Source organism: Paralichthys olivaceus, chromosome 6, assembly GCF_024713975.1.
Source record: "Paralichthys olivaceus isolate ysfri-2021 chromosome 6, ASM2471397v2, whole genome shotgun sequence".
NCBI classification, from domain to species: Eukaryota; Metazoa; Chordata; class Actinopteri; order Pleuronectiformes; family Paralichthyidae; genus Paralichthys; species Paralichthys olivaceus.
Genome location: NC_091098.1, coordinates 26,676,103 through 26,702,476, shown reverse-complemented (window position 1 = coordinate 26,702,476; position 26,374 = coordinate 26,676,103). Strand labels below are relative to the sequence as shown.

The 26,374-nt window shown below is 49.4% G+C and overlaps 3 protein-coding genes across 7 annotated transcripts; 1 reads left to right on the top strand and 2 right to left on the bottom strand.

Moving 5' to 3' along the window:
• Positions 1-45: 45 nt before the first annotated feature.
• On the bottom strand, positions 46-10,752 carry hcfc1b (host cell factor C1b). The gene is made up of 29 exons (XM_069527551.1): positions 9,907-10,752; positions 9,253-9,401; positions 8,982-9,142; positions 8,711-8,913; positions 8,310-8,394; positions 7,925-8,031; positions 7,359-7,538; positions 6,917-7,207; positions 6,688-6,836; positions 6,182-6,370; positions 5,776-6,003; positions 5,590-5,694; positions 5,290-5,485; positions 5,099-5,214; positions 4,843-4,969; positions 4,587-4,756; positions 4,360-4,507; positions 3,636-4,276; positions 3,350-3,416; positions 3,089-3,228; positions 2,848-3,003; positions 2,604-2,769; positions 2,249-2,386; positions 1,961-2,163; positions 1,672-1,794; positions 1,305-1,490; positions 898-1,192; positions 755-803; positions 46-511 (listed from the first exon to the last, which is right to left on the bottom strand). The coding sequence occupies exons 1-29, from the start codon at positions 10,076-10,078 to the stop codon at positions 472-474; spliced, it is 4,980 nt and encodes a 1,659-aa protein (XP_069383652.1). The 5' UTR covers positions 10,079-10,752; the 3' UTR covers positions 46-471.
• Positions 10,753-11,354: 602 nt separating this feature from the next.
• On the bottom strand, positions 11,355-18,006 carry irak1 (interleukin-1 receptor-associated kinase 1). Of its 4 annotated transcripts, none has more exons than XM_020111445.2 (15): positions 17,518-18,006; positions 16,814-16,981; positions 16,618-16,740; positions 15,873-15,958; positions 15,608-15,784; positions 15,437-15,501; positions 15,237-15,348; positions 14,924-15,045; positions 14,631-14,844; positions 14,180-14,248; positions 13,965-14,052; positions 13,275-13,369; positions 12,156-12,681; positions 11,974-12,021; positions 11,355-11,866 (listed from the first exon to the last, which is right to left on the bottom strand). In XM_020111445.2, exons 1-15 carry the CDS (start codon positions 17,627-17,629, stop codon positions 11,787-11,789), a joined length of 2,085 nt encoding a protein of 694 aa, XP_019967004.2. In that variant the 5' UTR covers positions 17,630-18,006; the 3' UTR covers positions 11,355-11,786. The 4 variants fall into 4 exon arrangements, with proteins under 4 accessions (XP_019967004.2, XP_019967006.2, XP_019967005.2 ...); XM_020111447.2 differs by having other exon boundaries at positions 14,924-15,042; positions 17,518-17,873; XM_020111446.2 differs by having other exon boundaries at positions 15,873-15,955; positions 17,518-17,873.
• A 65-nt stretch (positions 18,007-18,071) lies between these two features.
• On the top strand, positions 18,072-26,373 carry mecp2 (methyl CpG binding protein 2). 2 transcript variants are annotated; one of them, XM_069527558.1, is made up of 6 exons: positions 18,072-18,206; positions 19,520-19,715; positions 20,055-20,275; positions 20,372-20,565; positions 20,666-20,802; positions 21,375-26,373. In XM_069527558.1, exons 1-6 carry the CDS (start codon positions 18,175-18,177, stop codon positions 23,748-23,750), a joined length of 3,156 nt encoding a protein of 1,051 aa, XP_069383659.1. In that variant the 5' UTR covers positions 18,072-18,174; the 3' UTR covers positions 23,751-26,373. The 2 variants fall into 2 exon arrangements, with proteins under 2 accessions (XP_069383659.1, XP_069383660.1); XM_069527559.1 differs by lacking the exon at positions 18,072-18,206 and adding an exon at positions 18,414-18,564.
• The last annotated feature ends 1 nt before the right edge of the window (position 26,374 follows it).

Here is a 26,374-nt window from a genome sequence, read left to right as displayed (position 1 = left end):
TAAAACTCTAAAAACCCTGACAGGAAATAGACTCGACAACACTTGTTAAAAAAATTATCTAAAAATCTTTATTGTTCCAGAGAATATTCACAAACAGGTTTGATTTTCAAACAGCTGGACTCGTATTCCACCAATGGGAGCACGAACGCCTCGACAACAGAAGAACAAAAACATTTACAACAGAGCTGGTTTAAACTCCACCCCCTGACAACAGCGCCACCTCTGACCGTTAAAATGACGTCCGACAGACAGACAGAGCTACGACTCAAATTCAAACTTTATTGTTTCCATCATTCCACGAAAGGCTGTTGACTCCGCCCCCTCTGTCTCAGTGACACTGCAGAGGTCCTGATTGGCCGATAATGTACAAATATATTACAAGTCTTTAATTTTGTTAGTTTCCCAGAGTTGAACCGATGGAGCTGAAGACGAGGAGAACCAATCACATCCTCTGGAGGTGGTGGCCTCCTCCTATTGGTCCGTTTTGAATTTCTTTGGTCCGACAGGTTTCCTGAAACAGAAGGGGGGGGGGGGGGGGGTTACTGTGTGTGTGTATTATTGCGTGTTAGTGTATGTGTGTATTTGTGTGTGTCTGATGTGTGTGTGTGTGTATTAGTGAGTTTCTGGTGTGTGTGTATTAGTGTGTTTCTGGTGTTTGTGTGTGTGTGTGTGTGTGTATATTAGTAATTTTCTGGTGTGTGTGTGTGTATTAGTGTGTGTGTGTATTAGTGTGTTTCTGGTGTGTGTATCTTACAGTTGTGTAGTTCCTCCTCTCTTCACTGTTGTTTTGAGGTCTTTATTTTCTACAGAAGAAAAACAAACAGTCACTTCCTCTCCGTTCTGTTGGTTCTCCAACGTTCTACCGCTCCGTCTCTCTGATCTCTTTGATGTTCTCACCTTGTAACCACCTGACCTGGGTGGCCGGTCCATAGCCCTTCTGGTTGCGAGCAGCGATGCGGAAGATGACTGCTGGCTTGGTGGTGTAGTCGATGTGTGCGTTGGCGAGGCTGGAGGCCTGGACCAGGCAGGACGGGCTGGTACCACAGTACACCCTCATGAAGGCCAGCTGGGCGGGGCCTGAAACCGAGGAGGCGGCCTGGCTGGACTGGATGGCGAGGTACACCGAGTACTCCACGATCTTGCCCCACGTGACAGCCGGAGGCTCCCAGGTGAGCTGAGCTCCGTCCAGGTTCTGAGAGATCAGATCTACACGTCAACACTGAGTCATAGAAACACACTGCCTGAGCTAAATTTCCCATGAGTCCTCACTGCACTGAGGCTCACGCCACACAAACAGGAAATACCTTGCTGATCTTGATGGCACATGGCGCTCCGGGGAAACCAGGCAGACATGTTTTAAACGCCGACACCTCAGAGAACGCTCCACGGCCGCAGATGTTGATCCCAGCAACACGAAACTTATAAGCTGTCCCCGGCTGCAGCTCCACCTTCCTCATCTGACTGTAGTCAGGTACCACACCTGAGTCGTCCTGCAGGTACACAGGTCATCGATATCCTCATAAATCACCTGATCAATCACCATCAATAATGTGACAGACTCATTTCACAAAGTTAATGCATGTAGCAACAACGAGGAAGGATTTACAAAGGAGCTTTTAATTTGAAGAGGTAACAATAGTCAGTTTTATGATTTTAGTGTGAAGATCTTACCTCGGCCATGTTGTCTTCGTCTGGGATGTAGAAGTGAGAGACCACCATGTTTGTAACCTTGACGACGCCAACGTCGTACCATCGACTGTTCCTTACCGAAGACTTCACCTCAACACTCTGCTGCTGCACACAACACACAGCGTTGTTAGCATGGTTTCAGTTTGTTCAAGTGTGTGGCCTGGTTTAGGTGTAATGTTAGCATGTAGCATGTGGTAAGTGTGATGCAGCTGTTAGCGGTTTGTGAGTGTGTTGCTGCCTCCCCCTGGCAACCTGCAGCACGACGTCTTACCCCTGTGGTCGCTGTAATCTCACTGGTCGCCTCAGTCCCTGTGGCAACAGCTTGAATCTTTGCCAGACCTGACGTCGGAGGAGGGGTGGGGCTGAACGTGCTGGCCAATCTAGCGACGGCGCTGGTAACTGCCAATGAGGTCATCTCATGTGCGTTGCTGTCTGCTGCCGGGTCATTGAGGCTGTCTGCTGGGGCAAGGCCCTCTGGGAAACAAAACGCAGAAAACTCTTTTGAACACAGCGTTATGACGCAATCACAGTGTCATGTGATTCCATCACAACCTTGTACCTGTGGGCAGGCTGCTGTGCTGTGGTTCTGGGTGGTCGTGGATGTCCTGTAGCTGCTGTTGTTGTTGGACCAGAGCTGCCAGTTCCTGCTGGGTCAGAATGATGGGGACGGATTGATCCATGGAGTCCTCAGCTCCACCTGCAGAGACATGAAGACACACATTCCCTCTGTCAGACCATCTTTCCTGGAACAATTCAGTGTCCCAGTGAGGACAAAGAGTCTGATGAGACAAAAACTGAACATCTGGGTAGAACTCTGTCTTCAAGACCAGCCTGTCTGTCTGTCTGTCTGTCCCTCAGTGTCCCAGAACTAACCCCTATGTGAGTGTGTGTTTACGTGTGTGTGTGTGTGTTACCTATGTGTCCTGCTGCCTGCAGTACTGCCTGTATTGTGGCCTGCTGAGCAGTCAGCTGATCTGGGGTTAGTCCTGTCGCCAACATCAAGGTTGTCGTCCCAGGGACCGCCTCACCTCCGTCCCCTTCTGATGACATCAGCTCCTGAGGAAGATCTGTGGTCGCCACCTAAGGGGGGAGGGGTGGAGTGTTAATGTGGTGTTAAGTGCTGATTGGTTAATACTGTGTACTTTGTGTGTGACCTACCTGTGCAGCTGTCTCGCTGCTCTCCATGTGAACCTGTAGAATGACAGCATCTGGTTGGCTATCTGTGGGGTCAGGTTCCTGCCCTGTTACCATGGCAACAGTGTCTGTGGACTCTGAGGACTCAACCCTGTCTTCTTCCACCAAAGAGGAGATCATCTGCAGACGGACAAACATGTCATCAGCACAATCCCCCTGTGTGTGTGTGTGTGTGTGTGTGTGTGTTTCAGTGTGTGTCACTCACAGGTATGGATGGTCCGGGTGTGGGCGTTGCCTGTGTAACCATGGTAACAGCTCTGCTCCGATTGGCTGTGGAGGAGGTGGGGTCAGAAGAGGAGGTGGGGTCTGTGGAGTCAACCTGAAGAACGTCTCCGCCCTGTTGAGCTGGATACACAGGACAACAAGTGAGGTCACTTCCTGAAGAGCAGCTGCATCAAAACCTTCAACATCTGTTCCATATCATTCCAGGACCTGATCCAGGTGTAGACCAGGTGTGTCAGTTTACCTGTTGCTGTGGTCGCGGTGTTGGTGGTTCCAGTCTCGTGAGTCTCACACGGTGGGTTTGAACAAACCTGGAACCAAAAGCATGTTGGATCAGGTTTAGCTTCAACCAACGCTCACCTGCTGTCTCACCTGTCAGCTCACTGGCACCAGGTATGCTAAAGTTGCTGCTCACTGATGTTCTCTGATGTGACTGGTTGAGCTGTGTCACATGGTGTGACATCACATTATGACATCATCTGGTTCACGCAGCACAGGTGCGACTCCATGACCATAATAAATGAGCTCACCTGTAGCGTTTGGCTCATGCTGGAGGAGGCGACAGTGGAGGTGTTGGTTGTCCCCGTGTCGTGAGTCTCACAGGGCGGGTTGGAGCACACTCTGTTGTTACCGCCCATGGTTGCTGTGGCGACGGTGGAGGTGTTGGTTGTCCCCGTGTCGTGAGTCTCACATGGCGGGTTGGAGCACACTCTGTTGTTACCGCCCATGGTTGCTGTGGCGACGGTGGAGGTGTTGGTTGTCCCCGTGTCGTGAGTCTCACATGGCGGGTTGGAGCACACTCTGTTGTTACCGCCCATGGTTGCTGTGGCGACAGTGGAGGTGTTGGTCGTCCCCGTGTCGTGAGTCTCACATGGCGGGTTGGAGCACACTCTGTTGTTACCGCCCATGGTTGCTGTGGCGACAGTGGAGGTGTTGGTTGTCCCCGTGTCGTGAGTCTCACATGGCGGGTTGGAGCACACTCTGTTGTTACCGCCCATGGTTGCTGTGGCGACAGTGGAGGTGTTGGTCGTCCCCGTGTCGTGAGTCTCACATGGCGGGTTGGAGCACACTCTGTTGTTACCGCCCATGGTTGCTGTGGCGACAGTGGAGGTGTTGGTTGTCCCCGTGTCGTGAGTCTCACAGGGCGGGTTGGAGCAGACAGACGTCACCGCTACATGGTCACAATGACATCATCAACACATGACTCTTCAGTGAAGTACCGAAGTAGTATCCTGTACAATGACAGTTCCTTACCTGTCTCAGTGTCTGCAGACTCTTCTACTGTTGCAGTACTTGTACCACTTCCAGGTTCTTCTGATGTAGGAGACGCCATGATGGAGACGGGCAGATCCTGGACCAGTGGCTGAGCTTCAGCTCCACTCGGAGTTGTGATCAGAGTCACCTGCAGTAGAAAACACAGGATTACTTCAGTAATGTATTATTATTCCTGTAGTACAGTAGTCTGTAAGGACAGATTTTACCTGTGTGGGTACTGCTGCAGCGGCGGTTGCCGTGGTAACCTGGCTGGCAAGAGTAGCAATGGTTGTCAGGGTGGTAATGGGCGTAGCCAGGGAGGCGTTAGCAGAAGCAGTGGCTCTACCTGCCAGCGTGCTGGAGACACTTCCTGTTACTGTCCCCAGACTGGACACTCCTGTGGAGACAGACGCACAAACACACTGTTGGTGACACAGTGTTCCACCTGAAATAAGAAGCAGCCATCAGCTGACCCTTGTTTACCTGTGGTTGGCTTGACAACCAGAGTGGCGACAGTAGGTTTGGATCCGGGTGAGACCAGTCTGATTCCGCTCATAGGTAGAGTCCTGAGGATGGTACCAGGAACACCTGGAGCTCCCTTTAACACTACCTACACACACACACAGCGTGTCAGAGAGAGACAGTTAAATAAAGTACAATTATTGCGAAAATAGTTTTTGTCATTTCATCACCTATGTGTGCTACGTGTGTGTGTGTGCTGTTACAGTGTGTGTGTTACCTGTGTGACCCCCTGCTGACCTCCTGCAGTGATCTTGGGGACTGTGGTGATGATTTTACCCATAGTTCCTGGCGATACCCCCTTAGTGGTGAGGATGGTGATTGGACTGTTTCTACCTGCAAGGGGAGGAGCTTAAATCAGTCAACTGTCAGGTTGAACATAAATCATGTGATCAGGAATGTTTCCTTTACCTGCACCGCCGTGCAGTGCAGACACTGGGATGGTCTTGATGATGGTGGTTCCAGGTTTGGCGGTTGTCGGGGAGACACCAAGGATGGTGGGTTTGGTCGCCGTGGATCCTGACTGCACTGTGCTGAGGATGGTCTTCTGTTTTCCATCTGCAGACGTCACCAACTTCAAGATGGTTCCTGCTGGAAGAGCGCCCTTCTTCAAACGCACAAAGACACAAGTGTTAACATGTGTCAGGTGATATGACGCGCTCTTCAGTGCAACCAGTTGTTGAGACAATCAACGGGGTCAGAGGTCAGTACCTGGATCAGCTGAGCGATGGAGCTGCTGCCAGCCTGACCAGTAACAGCTCCTGACTGAACCGGTTTGGTCTGAACCACTGACAACATCTTTCCCAGGTTATTGATCTGGAACACAGGAAGTGTTTACATCATCAGTTCTGTCAACGTACAGGTAGAGCGCCATGCCCATCAAGTGACATCACTCACCAGAGAACCGCCTCCTCCCACACCGAGTGGACTGTTAACCAGAGTGAAGGTCTTTGTGACTCCACCCACCACCGTGGTCACCACCTGAGCTTGTTGGGAGACCGTCACTGTCCCCGACTTATGGACTGTGATGACCGGTCGGCTCGGGGTGCCAGGAGTGGAGACAACCGAGGCCCCGCCCACCTGAGCAGCAGCGGTCTTCAACATCCGAGTGGCAGGGCTGGTCACCTGAGACGGGGAGAACAGGTGAGCTATATGTAAAGCTACTGTGATGTCATCAGTGTCAGACCAGATTTACCACCGTGAACGAGCGCCTGTCTGAACCGTCTCTCCACGTTCCTTAGAAACTGTTCATGCAAACATGACTCAGCAGGCTGAACGCCACGCTGTTAGCCGTGGACATTACCATGGTAACAGGATCGGCCACTTTGATTGGCAGGCTGCTGGATGCTGGACTCCCGGTCATCGTCTTCACAATCGTGGCTCCTGCAGGGACATTCAACACCGCCGCTGACGATGGGGGGATCTTCTGAGTGGCTGCCGCCGCTGCTGCCAGTGCCGCCATTCCACTCATCTGAGGGCTGCTGCCTATTGGCTGAGAGTAGATGGCAGGAGGATGGATGTTGAGAGTTAAAGTTCAAAAACACAGTTTCCATTACGGGAAATGCTCCAGAGCTTTCAGTCACAGCTCGTGGTTTTCTCTGTTGTCAAGAAAGCAGTTTTGTAATCGTGTGGCTGAAATCTACAGCTGCACCATTTCCATGACAATTAAACTGCGTCCAATGAAAAAGACAGAGAGACTGTGCCTGGAAAATTCCCAGTAAGTTTTTCCAGATATGATTTAAATGGCAGGGGTTGCCATGGTGAATCTGTTGGACCTTGGGTTGTATGATGAGAAACAGAACTACGTACCGTCGCCTGTCCAGACTGAGCAGGTGCCACCATACGAACGCCTGCAGGAAGTGTTGTCGCGGCAACTGGGGATTTAGGTGTGGCCTGTCTCACTGTGATGATGGAGGCTCCGCCCACAGAACCTGGAGCTGCTGCCACCTTCAGGACAGCTGCAGAACACAGGTAAGAAATATTCACATGCACCAGATCCATGGCCTACAGACTCACCTGTGAGGTGTTGTCAACTCACCTGGTGCTTTTGCAGCAGCAGCCAATGGGCTTCCAGGATTGGAGGGGACCAGCGTGACCGTCTGGTTGGCCGATGCCACCGCAACGGGGGCGGGACTCTTGGGGGAGCTGACTCCAGGAGTGGCCGTGGGCACAGGGTTGGGGGCGGGGCTGGACGCAGGTGTGGCAGGAATGTCGTACTTCTGCAGCTGCAGCAGGTACGTGTCCGCCGTCTGAGACGGGCCCCAACTCACCTCCAGAGACGACGTGTTGGCCCGGACCAGCTGCACCCGAGAGGGAGCACAGGGACGCTCTGAGGGAAGACAGGTAAGAGAGAGACAAATGGGTGAAACAGACATTTTTTCACGTCAGGAGTGAACAGTCACAGCTCAGAGCTGATCAGTTCTCTCAAGACAGATGTTAAAAACATGTGTGCACAGAGCCTGTCTCTGTGTGTGTCTCACCTGTCTCCAGGTACCACAGGTCCTTGCAGCACACCTGGTTGTTCCAGGCCTTCCTGTATCCGTCTCTGCCGCTCCAGACGTACAGTCTGGAGTTGATGGAGACACTACAGTGACCTGCTCGAGCTCTGGGGACAGTCTCCTCCAGAACATCCATCAAGACTGAGTCCCAACACATGTTGTCTGATGAGGTAGACAGGTAGGTAGACAGACAGGTGGTCAGGACGACTGATAGAAGACTACTAATATATATAATTATAAAACCCCATGCAGAACAAACGGTCCCTTTCATTAAGACATTTGGAACAATGTCTATACAATTACAGAAATGTACAATAATTTACAATCAAAACTTTTTTATCTGGGAAAAAAGGAAAAATGGATAAAAATAAAATAGAGAATCAAATTATTGCCTCACATTATTTATTTGGTAGCATTTGACAGTGTGACTGATTTTACTAATTGCTTTAGTACTGTACAATGTTGCTCCCCCTTTATCAGCCAGCTCAGCAGCAGAGGTCATAATTCACGCTGCTCCTGAATATGTGTGTGTGTGTGTCTGTACGTACCCAGGTTTAGACAGGCCAGTGTGTTGGTGCACTTCCACTCCTTCTCATGAGTCGCCACTTTGACATCATCCATCACCAGAGGAACCCAACCTCCAAATACATACATCCTGTCAGAGACAGAGACAGACACAGGTGGAGACAGAGACAGACACAGGTGGAGACAGAGACAGACACAGGTGGAGACAGAGACAGACGGGTGGAGTCAGAGACAGACGGGTGGAGTCAGAGACAGACACAGGTGAGTCCAGTCTGAATGTTGTCAGTTTAAGAGCTGCAATAACAAAACGTTTGTGTAGTAATGTGTGTATTTTTTTATATTAGTCTGTATTTGTAGTACAGTATGTATTAGTATTTTGTAGTGTCAGTGTCAGTGTGTGTCTCATACTTGTTGTTGATGGCGGTGGCCGAGTGGAGGCTGCGAGGGAGGGGGGCGGTCCCACTGAGGGCAGGTTTGGTCCAGGTCAAAGAGTCTGTGACATCACGACAAGAGCTTAGTTTAGACTGACAGCTGCTGCCATCCCACCTGAGCTGAGCCTGACCACACCCACATCCCACCTGAGCTAAGCCTGACCACACCCACATCCCACCTGAGCTGAGCCTGACCACACCCACATCCCCACCTGAGCCTCACCACACCCACATCCCACCTGAGCTAAGCCTGACCACACCCACATCCCAACTGAGCTGAGCCTGACCACACCCACATCCCACCTGAGCCTGACCACACCCACATCCCACCTGAGCAGAGCCTGACCACACCCACATCCCACCCGAGCTGGGTCTCACCTATGTCCAGGACCCACAGGTCGCCCAGTCTGCAGCCGCTCATCCCTCCATAGATGATCAGTCTGTTTGCTCCGCGGCCGCTCGTCACCACAGCCGTGTGACTCTCTCTGGGAGGCGGTGGCTGACCTGAAGTCAGTGGAACCTCCCAGCCGACCACACTGGATCCTGGGCGCAGCTCCAGACAGTACAGGTCGTTCAGGTATCTGGGAGGGGTCAAAAGTTAGTCGGGCATCAGACAGACACACAGATATACCTGTGTGATGTTTCTCACCTGGGGATGTTGTTCTTGGGATCCTCGCTGTCATTGGCCAGTCCTCCAAATAGGTAACAGCGGCTACCAATCAGAGAAAAGCTGTGTCCAAGGCGAGGACAGGGAGGCGGGCCGTTCTTTGGAGCTTTGGCCTTTAGACGTTTCCACTCCCAGCGACTCGCCTGAAGATAAACAACATACTATCGTCATGTGACGGACACAGTGAGTGTTGGAGCTGTGTCCATGACAGGTGTCCCCCCCGAGCCACGCCCCCAGCAGTGACATCACTCACCTGCAGCTCGTAGAGGTCGCTGCTGTATTTACCGTATTCCACCATCCCGCCGAACACCAACAGCCTTGTCCCGTCACACACAAAACCATAGGCGGCACAGCCGGGGGGGACGTCACCACAGACCGCAGGGATGAACCACTGGTTGGTGGCTGGGGGGGGGGGGGGGGCAGAATAATATTAATTTAACTTTATTAAACATTAATGAACAAACAAAGAGGGGGGGGGGGCAGAATCATGTTTCATTAAACTTTATTAAACATGACAGAACAAATAGTTTGGGATCAGAACTTCAATCCCTGAAATAATGAAAGTTAAAGACGCGACTTCCTGTTTGTTTGTTTATTGTTTACAATGTGTTTCCCGCCATTCCTCTTGCAGCAGCAGGGGGCGTGTCTCTGAGACGTCAGCAATGTTTTCAGTAAAAACGCGCCATTTCTCTCCGTGTTGGTGCCCGTTAGCCTCCTGCTAACACCGTTAGCATGTGAAGAGGCTGCGGAAGCTAACCTAGCATAGCACGCTAAGCAACTCTTTAAAGCGCAGCCACAGAATGAACCCGTTAGCATTTCGGCAAAGTTAGCCTGTGCATATAGCAGGGCTAGCATTAGCTTGTGTCCGTGTAGCTGTTGCCCCACCGCACCGATCTTTATCTCGTACCTGTGTTGTAGACGTGCAGCTCGTCCACGATCCCCTCGTTCCCTCCGCCGAACACCACCATCAGCTCCTTGATGGCCACAGCTCGGTGTCCATGCCGGGGCCGCGGTACCGGGCCGGTCCAGCCCACGACGCGCTTCCAGCGGGGCTGCAGCACCGCTGTTTCGGATGCCATGACTATCAAGGCTCGGCACTCTCGGTTCTCGGTGACAGAAACAATTCGTCCAGTTTAGTCACAAGGTTTTTTTTAATAGTCTCCGCTCGCTAACAGCGCGGAATTAGCATTACCCCGCTAACTAGCCCAGTGGCTAACTGCGGGCAGTGATGAGCGTCTGTCCCGGTGAGGGTAACGTTGATCAGACACTGAAGAACCAGTGTCCGGTGCAGACCCAGAGTGAAGAACTAAACCTCCGTTGCTAATCCAATCGGCGTCTTCGAGACGGACCGCGGTGCCGCTAGCTAGCCCGCAGACTGCAGCAGACAGGCCGCCATTTTACCCGGTGAACGCTGTGCAGAGTCGACAGAAAGCCGCCGGTAGCTGCTGTGGCGGACAAGAACCTGAACGAACGCAGTCGAAGTGTCGGGAGAGAACCGGGGCCGCTGCTCCATGCGCCGGTGAGACGGAGCTCTGCTGTTATATGAGCCGGGGAGAGGAGCTGTGTGCCGGGACGGGAGCCGCCATCATGCTGCTAACGGCTACCAAATAAAACACAGCGCGGCTAACGGCTAACAGCTAAACTAGCAGTCAACACAGGACTCTGAACCGGATCAGCGTCCCGCTAACTGAGCCCTGTGGTGGCTTAATATCATTCATATTAATTAATAGTAAATAATAACTTTAATTCAAATTGAGTTTATGCCACTACACAGATCATCATACCATGAATATATATATATATATATATATATATATATATATATATATAGTAAAAGATAAATACTGCTGAGGACTTAATAAAACCATTCAACCACAGCTACGATCAACATTCGACAACAATCAAGACTAAAGTTCATAAAACTGTTTACTTCATTAATAGATTGATTGACAGGTGTTCCTGCCTCTGTCAATAAGCTACACACATTAGCTCAGTAGTTCCACCAGCAGGTAACCTAGGCTTAGCGGTGTTGCAGCATGACTAGGTCAATGCTAGTTCATGTTAGCCAGGATGAAAATAGTAATAAATGACAGCATGGGCCTGTGAGGTCATCAGCCAGCCAGCAGGCCCACATTAGCACCAGCACAGAATATTGGCAAAAGCAAATACTTGTGAGCATTAGCTCCCATGACCATTAATGAAGTTTATCACAGCAAATGCTAATATTCCTTAGCAATGACAGGGCTAATGTGATAACAGCAATTGGTGACAGGACATTGTCAGGACGACCTGACATCTGAGGTTAAACTTTTTACCAAGAATAAGATTAACATGTAAACATGAAAAACATACATGTGGGAGGAGCCATGACGACTTTATTTGTTTCACATGTGAAATATGTATGAAAATATAAATCCAAATTATCAAAGTCATTTGATAATTTTCATATCTAGTGAAATATGTATCATCAGAATAAATATGTATGATTGATTCACATCTGCAGGTCTGATCAGCGGGGACAGTCCTGCCCCCCCCCTGTGGTAGTTTAACAAACTTTAATGACACTCACTTCAAACCGAGGTTCTGGCCCGGGGGGGCCTCAGGACCCCTTCACTGATCCCTCCAACCTGTGGAAGATGTGTGTGTGGACACAGCACGTCTGTGCTGAGAGGCACAAGTGGAACATTAACAGTTAATGTGACAGCGCAGGTCGTCATCTGAGTTCACAGACTCTTTGGTCCTGAGGAAAGAGACGCTGTCATCTGACCTCTCTGATGTCACCATCCATCAGTCGTGTTTGGCAGGAAGGTAATCGAGCTCATCGCTCTCCTCGGGTCGTCTGGAGCCCGCAGCCCCGCCCTCTCCATCTGAACAGAACACGAGCATGAGACACAGGAAAGAAACAAAGGTGGTGTTTATGATATTTATGAAGATGACAACAGGTCACATGACAGTAGACTAAGAGTTTACGTACAGAGGTCATCAGACGAAAGAAGCTCCGTCCTCTTCTGCTCGTTCTGACCTGAACACAAACATTTATTGGAGAGATAAAGTTTAGAGCTCTTAGATACAGACACTTATCAATATTTACTGAACCAGTATGTTTAGATAGATAGATTACTTTATATGAGTAAATATACATATATGTAAATGTACCTGAGGGCCCCAGGGACGAGGACTGCGACTGCAGGGACCCTGCAGGAGAGAGGTATTCTGGGACACCGTAAAGCCGCGCTGAGTTCTGACCTTGGTCGTCAGGCCCTGTGAGAGCCCAGGCCCCTGGCTTGTTGTTGGAGCAGCTTGGCTGAGGAGGGAAGTTGTACTGGTCCTCAGTGGGGACAGACGTGAACTCTGAGGGGCCACAGTGATGCTGGTCTCTGGTGGACAGAGAGGTGGAGCTGGTCCTGTCTGATCTGAACTGAGAGAATCCTTGACTCTCATCAGTCTCACAGGGGCCAACACAAGAGGAGGAGGGCTGGGTTGGCCGGGCGGGGTCCTCCAGTGGTCCCAGTTTGGAGATCTTTTTGGATAGAGCTTCTACTCTGGAGTTGATGGACATAGAGGGACGGGGGAGGGACGGGGAGGAGTAATGAGGGTGAGGGGGAAGAGGGTGATGGAGGGAAGAGGAGGAAGAGTTGGTCCCTGTCACCAGGTTGTGGACATCCTTGAGTTTTTCAAAGACCTGAGTAAAATCAGAAGAGGTTTTTATCAGATGAAACTGTGAAACAAACTTTCTGCTTGAAGTTTTCAAGACGAGGTGAAATGGATGTTGAGTTTTTTTGTAGAGCACTGAAACTCAATTTAAAACTGTTTTTAAATTGAGTTTCAGTTTCAGAAAAGTAAAGTCTGATCAGCAAATAGAAAATGTCGCTGTCATTATTGAAGAAGACTGAGGTTCAGGGAGGTTTGTCTTTCACTAAGAATCTGTTCCTTCATTTGTATGCACAAGCACTCCCGCTACATAGATTGAAAGAATTCTGTCACAAAATAAAATTTAAAAAAATCCTGGATCTGTGCAGTAACAAATATCAATTAAACGTTGAACATAAAATCGATTTCACCTGCTGTGATGTGAGCAGTTTACAGAGCATGTCCGTGTCCATGGTTTATGTGTCTGATCTCAACAAACAATATGGTGCTAACGCCTTGGCAGAGTTATGCTCTCTCTCCGAGTGCCTTTCTAGTTTTGTTCTTTCATTCATCATTGACACGCAGACCCTGACAATTAAATTTAAATCGTGTGACATGATTCCTCGGGCCGATAGCGTCTCTGACCTCGCTTATCGCCGGCCTCTTCTTCCTGTTCTTTTCCAAACAGATGCAGGCCAGAGCCAACACAGTCATCCACTCAGCAGGCTCTGCAGCGCCCCCTGAAGACACAACAGAGACACAGCAGCTGGTGAAGAAAACAGTCGTTTGTGTCCAGACACTTAATCAGGAACTGAAACACTGATGATATTCACACTGGACGAGTGACTGTATTCCACCAGTGGAATCTGCGTTCTCCTGTTTGTCACTATTCATGATGATGAACATATGAAAGGATCAGGTTTAGGTTCAAACCTGATAAACATGTTTACAAGTTCATGTGAAGATCTTTTTTTCAGGATTTCAGTTTAATTACTAACATTGTGATTTAACACAGAGTCTGAGTCTCTGGACATTTTCTGGAACTTTTTCTGCAGCCCCTGAGTCCATGTGAGAAAACAGCAGGAAAATGTCTGGAGAATTCACAGTGACGGACGTGGAACTGGAGGAATACAAATATCTCAGGATGAAGAGGAGGAGCAATATCGAAGACGTCAACTTGGAAAGACGAGTTGTTAAGGGCTGACGCTGGTGTGGATGAGCTGTAAACAACAACACTGATCTTTCCACATTTCCTGTTGTAAGAGTCTGGATGAAAAAGACGACCTGTCTGAAAACAGCTGGTGATGAACTGCGTGTTCAGTATCAACCACTGACCTGTTGTTAGCCGCTGGTCCAGCTGCTTCTTCCACATTGCTGCACACGAGCCAGTCAGACTGTCCTCAACCTCCTCCACCAGGTCTTTCTGCACAACCACAACCACACTGAGTTGAATGTTTGCACAGGAACATTTAAAGAACACTTGAACACTGTTCTGGTCGATCTGGTGTGTGGACCAGTATGAACAGGTGAACCACAGACTGAGCTCTCACCAGGTATCTCTCTCCTGACTTCCCGTCTCTCTCCAGAGCACGACGTCCAGTCAACACCTCCAACAACACCTGGAACACACACACACACTCTGAGTAAATTTCCTCGGTTCGGTGAAAACAGGATCATATTATTTTTAATACTCTCTCAGCCACAAGGGGCTGCAGTAAACTACTCCAGAACAGAGCAGGAGACATAATGAGACATGTTGTCCTCCAGGTGATTCTTAAATCTACAGTCTTTGTAACGTAACTTTCTGAGCTTTGATTTGGTCAGAAAGGTTTTTGATTGGGCGTAAGGTGAAGTCATCTAATGAGCAAGGGGAATAAACAGACACAGATGGAATATTCTCTCTGTATTAAATGATCCTGGTTTTGATTACAGATCTGTCCATCAGCTGAGATCACAGCCTTTGGTAAACCACAATTCCCATCAGCCCCTGGGGTGTCTCACCACTCCAAAGCTGTAGACATCCACCTCGGTCCCCAGCTCTCCCTTCCTCACATACTCGTCAGGCAGATACGCCAGCGTTCCTCTGACCGTCTCTGTTTTACCCACTGACACCGTCCGAGTGGCAGGGCTTCTCGTTGACTTGCTAGACCCAAACCGAGCCAGACCGAAGTCTGCCAGCTTTGCCACCAGGTGGCGGTCCAACAGGATGTTAGAGCTGAGGACACAGAGACACACGTGTTACAGGTGGAAACACTATGTGGCTTCAGGTGACGTGCCGGTGATGTCATACTGACCTCTTGACGTCTCCGTGAATAAGCGGTGCGTGTCTGTCGGGGGGGGAGTGGAGAAACGCCAATGCTGAAGACACATCTTTAACAATACTGAGTCTCTGACACCAGGTGAGGACATCACACTGCTACAAACACACACAGGCAATATATAAGGTTCAAGCATAACATCTGATGACACATAGACTGTGTGTGTAAGTCTGTCTCCCTCTCTATGTGTGTCTCTGTGTGTGAGTTTGAATATGTGAGTGTGTCTGTGTGTGTTAGTGTCTGTGTGTGTCTAGGTGTGTTTGTGCGTATTTGCTTGTGTGTGTGTTACGTTGTGTAGCTGCTCCTCCAGTGATCTGTTGTCCATGTAGCTGTAGATGAGACACAACGATCCTCCTCCTTCACAGACACCGAGCAGATCCACGATGTTTGGATGTCTGAACCTGAACACAACAGAGGCTTTTATTTTGAAATTTCTTTCTAAACATAAACCAATAAAAAGGCCTTTGTCTTATAATGTGAGACGCTTACTTTGAAAGTTTCTCCACTTCTGTCTGGAAAGTTTGTTTCAGAAAAGTCAAGTCCAACACACAGTCCTACAGGACACAACCAGATCAATGACAACAACTTCACAGCAATAACAGAAACACTCTGACTGGACCTGTGACATAGTGTTTGTGTTCTGTGCTGTGATTGGCTGACCTGTTTAAGTCTCTTGACGGCGCAATCTGTGTTTCCCAGAGTCGCTCTGTAAACAACTCCAAACCCCCCCTCGCCCACCTGCAGGGAGGTGGAGAACCCATGTGTCCGAGCATGAACCTCGTCATATGACCAGCACATCACCCCGCCTCCGCTGCCACACACTACCACCGGGGTTGCCTGAGGGGTCACATGATTATTATTATTACCACTGACACAGCGCTGTGTGTGCATATGTATTGTGTGTGTGTGTGTGTGTGTGTATTACCTCTGGGTGTGATGAGTGGCATTCAGACCGCAGATTGGAGGGGGGCGGGGCAGGTCGCGGGAGTGGTCTTCCTCCTCCTTTATCTTCTGAGGAAAGAAAGAAAAGCAGAGACGTCAACATCACAGCAGCCACCAGGGGGCAGAGCTCTGACATGTGATTGTCAATGCTACATTAAAAAAAACTGTGGAAACTGGATACAGTGATCATGGATATTATCATTAACCGTTTATATGGATCAAAAGGTTTGGGAGAGAATTGTTCCGATACAAAAGCTTTTCAAAATAAGTTTTGGGTCTTTTCTACATGTCTGTTTTTACAGCCTCTGTCAGTCATTTACTGCGTCAACCCAGTCTGAGTTTACATGAGTGAATGGTAAAACACCGTTTTACCATTTTCAGACATGACCTGTGTTTCTGTACAGACACGTTCACAACAGCAACAAATCCTCTGCATTATTCAGGCGAGAGGGGAAACAGGGTGCAGCAGGCCGAGACAGGAAGTAAAGTAAAAATTCCGCTGAGGGAATTTTATTCACAACACATCAACACCAGCTTCAGCTCTAATCACCACAAAGTCTCGTGTCATCTTCGTCTTCGATAATTATTTGAGTTTTTTTTTATTTTAGCATCCACTCACTCGCAGTGAATCCAGTGGGGGGGGGCCAGGCGGAGAAAGTCCTCAGAGACAGGAGACTCTCACTCGGACATTTGAGAGACGCAACGACAAACACAACAAACAAACTAACCTGTCAGTCTGCGGGTGCTCTCAGTGGACGGGGCCACAGATGGTTTGGGAGGGGGGTCGAACTGAGAGGAAGAGAATTCAGGAGGGGGTGGGGGGGGCGAGACCGGCTTCAGAACGGATGTCCCTGCAGAGAGAGAGAGAAGGGGGGGAGCATTAATGAGTCCTCAGAGGTCAGAGGTCATCAGGGGTGAACTCACAGCTGAGGATGACATCTTGGGGTCGGAACAGCTGCAGACGCTCTAATAGGTCAATCAGCTCCCCGACTCGACCGTTCCTGTTACTCCATTGGTTCATCACCCAGTCGGTCCGCCTCTCGTTCCTCTCAGCCAATCGCACTTCGGTCTGATCGCACAGGACCTCCGAGGCTGAGAGAGAGAGAGAGAGAGAGAGAGAGAGAGAGGTGAACTGACAGACAGATCAACAGACAGACAGGTAAACAGACAGACAGGTGAAGAGACAGACAGGTGAAGAGACAGATATATAAACTAACAGACAGGTGAACTGACAGATAGATCAACAGACAGACAGGTAAACAGACAGACAGGTGAATTGACAGACAGATCAACAGACAGACAGGTGAAGAGACAGATATATAAACTAACAGACAGGTGAATTGACAGACAAACAGGTAAACAAACAGGCAGACATGTCAGTAGACAGACAGATCGATCAACTGACAGACAGGCAAATCGACAGAGAGACAGGTGAACAGACAGACAGATCAACAGACAGACAGGTGAACAGAAAGACAACTGAATCAACAGTCAGACAGATATATGAACAGTCAGACAGGTAGATAAACAGACAGGTAAATAAACAGACAGACAGGTGAACAGACAGACAGACACACCCTCCACCTCCATGCTAGCCGTTAGCAGACAGCCTTGGTACCGGGACTCACCGAAGTTGGTCCAGTCCAGGTCTGACAGTCCGTCCATGACCCGGCAGAAGTCCCAGAGGACTTTGGGCGGTAGTTTATAGAGAAACTGTCCCCTCGGGTCTCCCCCCGACATGTTATCACTTGACACACCTCTGAAGCTAACAGGCTAACAGGCTAACAGCGACACGCTGTGTGTGCGTGGAGGGGGGAGGGGTCACACCGGGACACGGATCAGTCCGGAAAAATCCGGTAAAACGGTAACATCTGCAACATCTGCCCGTTTAGTCACCGAGCTCCACCGCTGCCTCACGGGTTCAGCTGCTTCCGCCCCGCCGCCAAGCTCACCACAATAAGAGACGCTTCCGGTGAGTGCTCCTTCAGAACAAAAGCATGTGAGCAGGGACGCCGCAGCGCGGAGACGCGTGTGAAGGTTCGTGCAGGAAACTGATGACGTGTAAAACTTCAGCTTTGCGAACTGAAACTCACACAACATCACTTTGTTTCCGGTGTCGAACATCTGTCACGTCTCGCGGGATTACAGGGCCTCCGAGCTGCCTGACGTCATGTCGGCGCAGGTCTCGCGGTGTTTGGTGAGCGGAGGGGGGCGGGGTGCAGCAGGAGGGAGCAGAGATGTTTAGAGGCTTTTTTTTTTATATAAAATTATTTATTTAAATAAAAATGGCCGCCGTGCGGAGCGGAGAGGACAGACTGTAAGTGGCTTTTTACATTTTCTCCTCCTTCACGCGCCGCCGCCTCGCGCCGCAGAGCCGCTTCTGTCGTGTGTTTTATTCAACTTAAAGTGCGCTGGTTTTCTCCGCGGCCTGTCGCGGCGGAGCGGGGTTAGCGGGAATACGTCACAAACTTACTGCTAAGTCTCTACTTTAGCTGCTGTCACCACGGCGGGGGTTAGCCGTGGTTCAGCCCGCCTCCCGTGCGCCGCCGGGCCGCTCTGACTTCCACACCACTCCCCGGGAAGTCGGGCCAGGGGGGCCGGCTGTGGCGTGTCCGACACAAACATCACAGTCCCGCTCACCGGCGGTGTGTCCGCCCGCCGTCGTCAGACAGGCGGTGAGCTAACGGCTGCTAGCTGGTTAGCAAACAGTGTTTTCATGTGAGGGAGCGCAGGCGGGCTGCTCAGTAACCCGGGTTAACCCACGTTAACCTGGGTTAACCCCCCCCCACACACACACACCTGTCCGCGGGCTGAGACACTATGAGGCCCCAATGAGATCAGCATTCAGCTGCCTCAGAGCCGCTGAGCCAGGCAGCTTTCTGCATGTTTCCTGCCGATCACTTCCTGTTCCTGCTGCTTCACTCTCTTCACTTTTGTGTGTGTGTGTGTGTACCGTATAGATATATATATATATATATATATTTACACACACATATATACTTTATATATATAGTAATTACATAATTATTATAGTGTAATAGTAATTAAGTTAAGTACCTTTACTCCATTTCTGATGTGGAGTACAGTTAGTTGCTTTCATATTTCATTAATTTACCAATTTTACATTACTTTTTATTTACATGAATTTCACTGACAAATCACATGTGATCTGACCAATAAAGTAAATTGACATGACGCTCACGCAAACGGTCCATGCATTGATCGGTGTATTGGCATGAAACCAATGAGCAGCTACTTTATGATCTATCATCGTTAACTGATTAATTATCGGTACACTCATCATCATAATCAATAATTACAGTGTTTACGTAAATATCAAACCCATTGTGACCGTCTGAGTGTCCATGTGGTGCGACTCAGTGTTTTAGCAGCTGGTCTGAAGTCAGTATTATTTAAAGGCTCATTGTCTGCAGCAGCTGATATCGTCCTCTCGCTGCATCTCTCCTGATCAATCACCTCCACACAGCTGACCAATCACTGAGTGAGGTGGGCGTGGTTGCGAGATTGTCAGATTTGTTTGGTTATTGTTGAACCCTCCACCCATGTGAAAACCATGTGATGTCGTACGTGATGTAATGTAAACAGATATGATGTCATTGTTTCTCACAGGGAGGAGGGTCAAGAGGGGGAGGAGGGACCTGTCTACCCCCAGCCCCCTACCAGAGAGAGAGACAGGTCCCACACCAAGACCAAGAAGGCCCGCAGGGAGTGTCGCCATGCCGACAGAGGGGCTGAGACCACATCGTTAGGCACGCCTTCAACAGCTGGGCTGCAGCCACAGATGGGTGCGGAGCCACAGACCCAGGTAAAGTCAGGGTTTTTTTTTTGTCTACAATGAAAAAATTATTTTCAGGTATAAAATTGGAGAAACCAAATCCTGTTAGTATTGATGGGGGGGTCGGTGTGGGCCATGCTGGGGCCATGACTGAGGGCAGTGACTGGTTCATTGTGACATCACAAAATTATGGACGTCTTGATAGCTTGTTGTTAGGGGAAAGGTTTTAAGTCATGCTGTTCATTTGTTGAAGAATTCTGATGCTCTCTTTAATTACAAAGCTATTTATTTGTACTTGGTGCAGATCTCTCAAATATATTCTAAATAAAGGTCTGAAAAAATTGTCTAATGTTGCTTCCTCCCTTTCAGGTGTTGGAGCCGGTGGCAGGTCCCTCAGAGCCGGGGTCAGCACCAGGGTCCGAATCTGCGGCTGGCAGTGAATCTGCAGGTTCTCCGAGGCAGCGGCGCTCGATCATCCGGGATCGTGGGCCACTGTACGACGACCCATCACTGCCTGATGGCTGGACGCGCAAACTCAAACAGAGGAAGTCTGGACGCTCCGCGGGGAAGTTTGATGTCTACCTGATTAAGTAAAGCACTTGATGCTGTATTGCGTCTCCATGAGGAAATGGTGTAATAGCACAGTTTTAGTGATGACGTTTGTTTGTTTTTGTCTAATTGTTCAGCTCAGAGGGAAAAGCATTTCGCTCCAAAGTGGAACTTATTGCCTACTTCCAGAAGGTCGGTGATACTACCACTGACCCCAACGATTTTGATTTTACGGTGACCGGTCGTGGAAGCCCCTCCCGCCGCGAGAAACGACCCCCCAAAAAAACGAAGGTGGTAAAACCGTCGGGGCGAGGTCGTGGGCGACCCAAAGGTACTGACACTAAGAGTCATCAACTCAAAAGTTAACAGAGTATTTTGGTGTTTCTTGTTTTCTTTAGTGTTGGTGTTCACCTTCTGTTGTCTTTGTATAGGCAGTGGAAAAATGAGGCAGGCTACAGAGGGCGTGGCCATGAAGCGTGTGGTTGAAAAAACTCCGGGCAAACTGCTGGTCAAGATGCCCTTCAGTAAGGCAGAGTCCTCCACTGGTACTTCCTCCGCTGCCTCAAAGGTACGACTGGCCTGTCCCAAGCACACATTGCTTCCAACTAGATTTCTAACTGACTGAATATCTAGACCAAACTGCAGCAACAGAAAGAATTGACTCCACTTGGCGGTCAGATAAGTCAGATGGCACGGGGGCTGTCAGACGGACCTAGCTTGTATTATCGACCTGGGAACATCTGGCTGAGGTGCCTTTGTGCATTGTCCTCAATCTTTAGAGGGTTTTTCCCATGCAAGGGTGTAGATTAAGAAGTCATGGAAGTCTTATTAAAAGACAGCGGGGATTGTCTCTGCACCACAGAAAGATTCCAACTCTGGAAGGAGAGAGACTGTCCCAAGTTTGATATGACCTGATCACCGGAGTGAGGATGCCATTGGATGATGGAAATAACATTTTAAGAAACTCCAATTGACTCGAGATGTGTACAGTAACAAAGTCCTGCAACTATGTGCAGAAGTTGCAGTTTGTTTTCATTAACAATGGAGTTTGCAGTGTAATAATATTGTTGACGTTTTTTTATAAAGAAGTACCAATGTCGATGCTAATGCTACTTGTTGATGTTGTAAATTCCTCTCCAGGTGGTGTCAGCTGCTATAGTGCCCAAGTCCCGTCCTGGAAGAAAAAGGAAATCGGAACAAGAACTTCCACCCCCACCACAGACTGCCCCTAAGAAACGGGGGAGGAAACCTGCCTCAGCTTCAGCAGCAGCAACAGTGGCCACAGCATCCACCTCCTCTGTACCCACTGCTGGTAGCTCAACAGCTGGGAGCTACACTGCAGCTGCCATCTTAGTTGCTGAGGCCAAACGGAGAGCAGCCAAGGAGTCCTCCACCAAACCTGTTGTCCAGGAAACAGCTCTGCCAATCAAAAAACGCAAAACAAGAGAGACAGTGGAGGAGAGGGAGAGTGTTCCGACTCCAATGGCTACGACAACGGATACTGCAAGGAGGGATACTACAGAGGGGGAGGGCGGTACAGGAGAAGGGGCTAAAACCTCAGAGACTCAGCCCACCCCCCCTGAGCAGAGCCAGTCACAACCACAGAAGCAGTCAAGTGCTTCAGATGAAAGCCAATCACATGGACACAAGACACACAAAGGGAGGAAGCACAAGGAGAAAACAGGAGCAGCAGCTGGAGATGAAGGAAGCAGAGAAGATGAAGTGGGTGAAGATGTAGGTGATAAAGGGGGAGAGGGAGCAGGAAGGAGTAGCAGCAGCAGTAGCATTAGTCCACCAAAAACCCACAAAAAGAAGGACAGACCTCACAAACACCACCATCATCATCACCACCACCATCATCATCGCCACCAACAGTCCTCTGCCTCCACATTAAATCAGCCTCCGCCTCCCCCTCCGCCAGCCCCTGGACATCCAGCACCCTCCAGTCAGTCAAGACCTGAAGTTGAGCCCCAGACTGTGCCTCTTATCACCACCCAACAATTGCAGCACACCCAGCAAGCTCTTTCCAGACCACAGTCCAAATTTGTGCCTCAGGCCTTGCCTGGACCTCGGCATCCTCCTCCTCAAAGTCACCACCAGGTCCAACCCTCTCACCAACAAGATCCCCAGACCCAGTCTCCCAGTAAGCTCCTAGCCCAGCCCCCCTACCCTGCACCCCATTCATCTCCTACCAGGCATGTCCTGCACCAATCACGGTCCCAACAACCCCCACCCCAAACCCATAGTCAGCCCCAGGTGTCTCCCAAAAAAGCCCAGTCACAGTCTAGCCACTCCCCAGCCCAGCACCGAACCCAGCTTCAGACTCAGCATCCTCCAACTCAGTCCTCATCCATTCTGCATGTTCATCCGCCCCAAACAAGGCATCCACATCCACAAAGTCAGTCCCCCACAGCACCGCAACCTCAAACCCTACTCAGACAACCGTCTCAAACCCAGAACCAGCTCGGACAACAATCTCAGTCCCGGCACTCATTTGAGTCTCAACCCCAGTCAAGGACCCTAACCCAAATTCAGACTCAGTCCCATTCCAGAACCCTAACCCAGCTCCAGACTCAATCCCAGTCAAGAACCCCAACCCAAGCTGAGCCTCGACTGCAGCTCAGAACCCCAACCCAAACTCATCCTCAACCCCAGTCCAGAACCCCAACCCAAACTCATCCTCAAATCCAGCCCAGAACCCCAACCCAAACTCATCCTCAAATCCAGCCCAGAACCCCAACCCAAGCTCATCCTCAACCCCAGTCCAGGACCCCAACCCAAACACAGTCTCAACCCCAGTCCCGGACCTCAACCCAAACACAGTCTCAACACCAGTTCAGGACCCCCCAATTTCAATCTCACCTGCAACCCAGGAATCAAGAGCAGCCCCAACTGCAGACAAGGCACCCTTCGCATGACCAACTCCAGACTCAATACAGACCACAACCCAGACAGTTTCTCTCACAGTCTAGGCCAGCCCAGTCCCAAGCACAACCACAGTTTCAGCCGATTCTAACACAGCAGAACCCCCAGTCCCACGCTCAGCTCACTAGACCCCGTGTGCAGCACCTCTCATCCCAGCGACCATCTCCCAGCCTAACCAGGACCAACCTGGTTCCTGCTCAACAGAACCAGAGTGAACAGCCCCAAGACCTGAGCACCACACGGCCTGCTCGAGTAAGTCTGCTGACGAGCCGAGAAGTCAGTATGGAAGACTTAAGGGCAGAAGGAAGAGGGGAACCGGCCATGACATCAGAAAGCAGAGAGGTTTTAGGAGGAGACAGAGGGTCAAACAGCACCTCCAGACCTCCCAGCTCCATGACTGCTGGACCTCCTGGAGTAGCTGGGGCTGTTGTTGTCCCAGGGTCAGATGGTAGAGCCAGGCTCCAGACAGAGCCAGAGGCAGCAGGTGAGAGCAGGGAGCTCAGAGACATTGTCCCTCAGTCCGCAGTCCCATGCCCTAGCCGGGAGGAAACTGTAGAGTCACGGACTGCCGTCAGTGAAAGAGTCAGCTGATTGGTCAGGCCGATGAACAGGCTGACTGATTAGCGTACTAGTGGACTGTGTCAGCACCAGAAGGAAGAAGAGATTCATGGAGGTTGAATGTTTTTACACTGTTTGCAGATTGAAGGATATCGTCACACAGGGCTGGTGGAACTGTCGCAGCTTCTGCTCCGTATGATCGGAGATCCGTACGGAGACTGTAAAGTTCTGGACTAGAGAACCGACCTGGACAGACGGAGGAGAGATAGTGTCTTTTTCTAGGAAAAACAAACAAAAAGGAAAAACCGATAAAAAGTGTGTGTATAGATAATCAAAAGGCAGCTGTTGTGTCCCGCTAGTCTCCTTGGGGAGGGGGAAGTAGTTTGGAACTAAAAACCAACGCTTAACAACACATTACTCTGAACGAAACTTTGCTTCCAGAATATAACCATTTTTTTAATTTCGTATTTTGATAGTTTATTGTTTTGTCTCTGTTATACAGCTTTAAACTGATATTATTGACTGACAGTCCCTTATTTAAAGTCCTGCTATTGACTGACGGTCCCTTACTGAAACTAGTCCTTGACTGAAAGCCTCAGAGGTGATGTGGGGCAACGGTTTGCACCTTAAACTGGTTTCTTGAAATCTCACATTTGTTTTCCTCCCTGTTTTCCATTAATCCCACAATAAACAAGAGGGGGGGGTTCAGTAATTTCTTCCATCCTCATCCAGACTGCCCCCTACAGGTAGCCAGTCTGATGTACGAGTATTTATATTGAATTCATGATTACACAGACCTCATTCTGAACAGTGTTAGTGATCATCGTTTGAAATATTGGAGCAACTTGAGGAATTCTTGATTTGTCTGATCAGACACTGAAAACGCCTCAAACACAGACAAGTCAGTTGTTTGATTAAAACAACATTAAGTACTCCTCCGTTGTTTTACAAGTATTTCAAACGAATTGTTCTTCCAGTTTAGAGATTCTTCCGATTTCTGGTCTTCATTGAATATGTTCTGGTCTTTTCGTTTCCAAAGGAAGCGTTTTAATATCAAACCAAATCCACTTTTACAGTAGCTTTATTTTAGTTTGTATTCTTAATGAACGAGTGGGAAATGGACTCCTCATTTATTGTTTCTTTGTGTTGAACATCTGGAACAGTTTGTACAATCAACCGTCTACATGTCACTCGTAGACTCTGCAGGCCTTCAACTGGAGAAACACGTACGCAGAGGGCGACCTCGCTGAGGTTTTACTGTCGGCCATGTTGGTGATGTTGGTGTAAACTAAAGAAAAACCCTGAAGGTGGTGTGACGCAGCTTCACAAAACTATTCATCGACCAGAAAACTAACTTTGAGTCTGTAAGTTAAGATTCGAGAGTGAATCAGGATTGGTCGGTGCAGGATTTAAAACTCCAAGGGCTTTAAAGCTGGTAAACGATGACACCTCAGCCACGAGGCAAATGTTGTTAGTGGTAGACAGAGATGCAGTATGGAAGCATCTGCCTTGACCGGTTGGAAAGAAATACCAATAACCCCGATTGACGATGACACTCATGTAAACGTGTAGTTAAAAGCAGGAAAATCAGTGGTTTGATATCCCAGAGACCTCTCTGCAATCTCCAGCTGAAGGCTAACAGCTAGCTGCTAGCTAATGTTTGTCCCAGCATGCAAAGCGCAGCTCACTACAGGATCGTTTAGCTCGGACCTGCAGAGTGCACCTTGAGGTTGAGCCTCCACAAACAGGACTGTGACCTCCGACTCCAAAGGCTCGTGTTCGATCGCTGAGTTCAGAGTCTGACGTTAGAAAACTGCGACTGAAACCTGCTCAGATGACTCCAGACTCCACCTGCTGGTAAAACCATGAAAAACTACCACAAACATCAGGACGAATTAGGAGACGGAAGCTTGGATGACTCGCAGTCAATTATTATGTTGTCATCAGACAGGAAATAAACACATCACCGTGGTTACAGTGTAGCGCTGTGATTAGCTGTTGGATAGTGAAATGCACCCTGGGAGTCGTAGTTACCTACTTGAGTTTTTCATTTACAGCTTCTCGTCTCGTCTCGTCGATATGGCGTTTAAATCAGAGATGAGGACGTTAAGTCATGATGACTGAAGCAGCAGCTCAATGACGTCATAGGTGATAGATGAGAACAGCCCATCAGGCTCTGAGTTGTTGGGTCCGATCTGAACTTACAGACTCTGTTACCATTCTTCATCCCCAGCACTTTAACGAACGCAGCTTCACCCTTATTAAATAAATGTCCCTCGTTCTTTAAAGTCCTTGTTCGATCACCTTCATGATGACATCATGCAGGTGATGTTTATCTTGGCCTGAGGCTCCTCCCCTCTGCATACGTGGCACTCCGCTGTGTATGACTCGCTTCACAGGACTCGACCCGGCACAACCACAGTAACCAGCCACCATGTTGCATGTTCCAGAGTTTAGTGCCTATAATCTTGTGCGTCTTGCCAGAAGCCACCATGTCAGCGAAGCCATGTTGTGTTCTTAGACTTTAGTCGTGACGTGAGGTGACGTCATAGTTGCTGATGTTGAGGATGAATATTCTGCTTCAGTGGAAACTGTAGAAAATCTAGTTTTTACCTGTTTTCTTATTTTTCTTTAACTAAAGCATTTGTGTCCCTAAC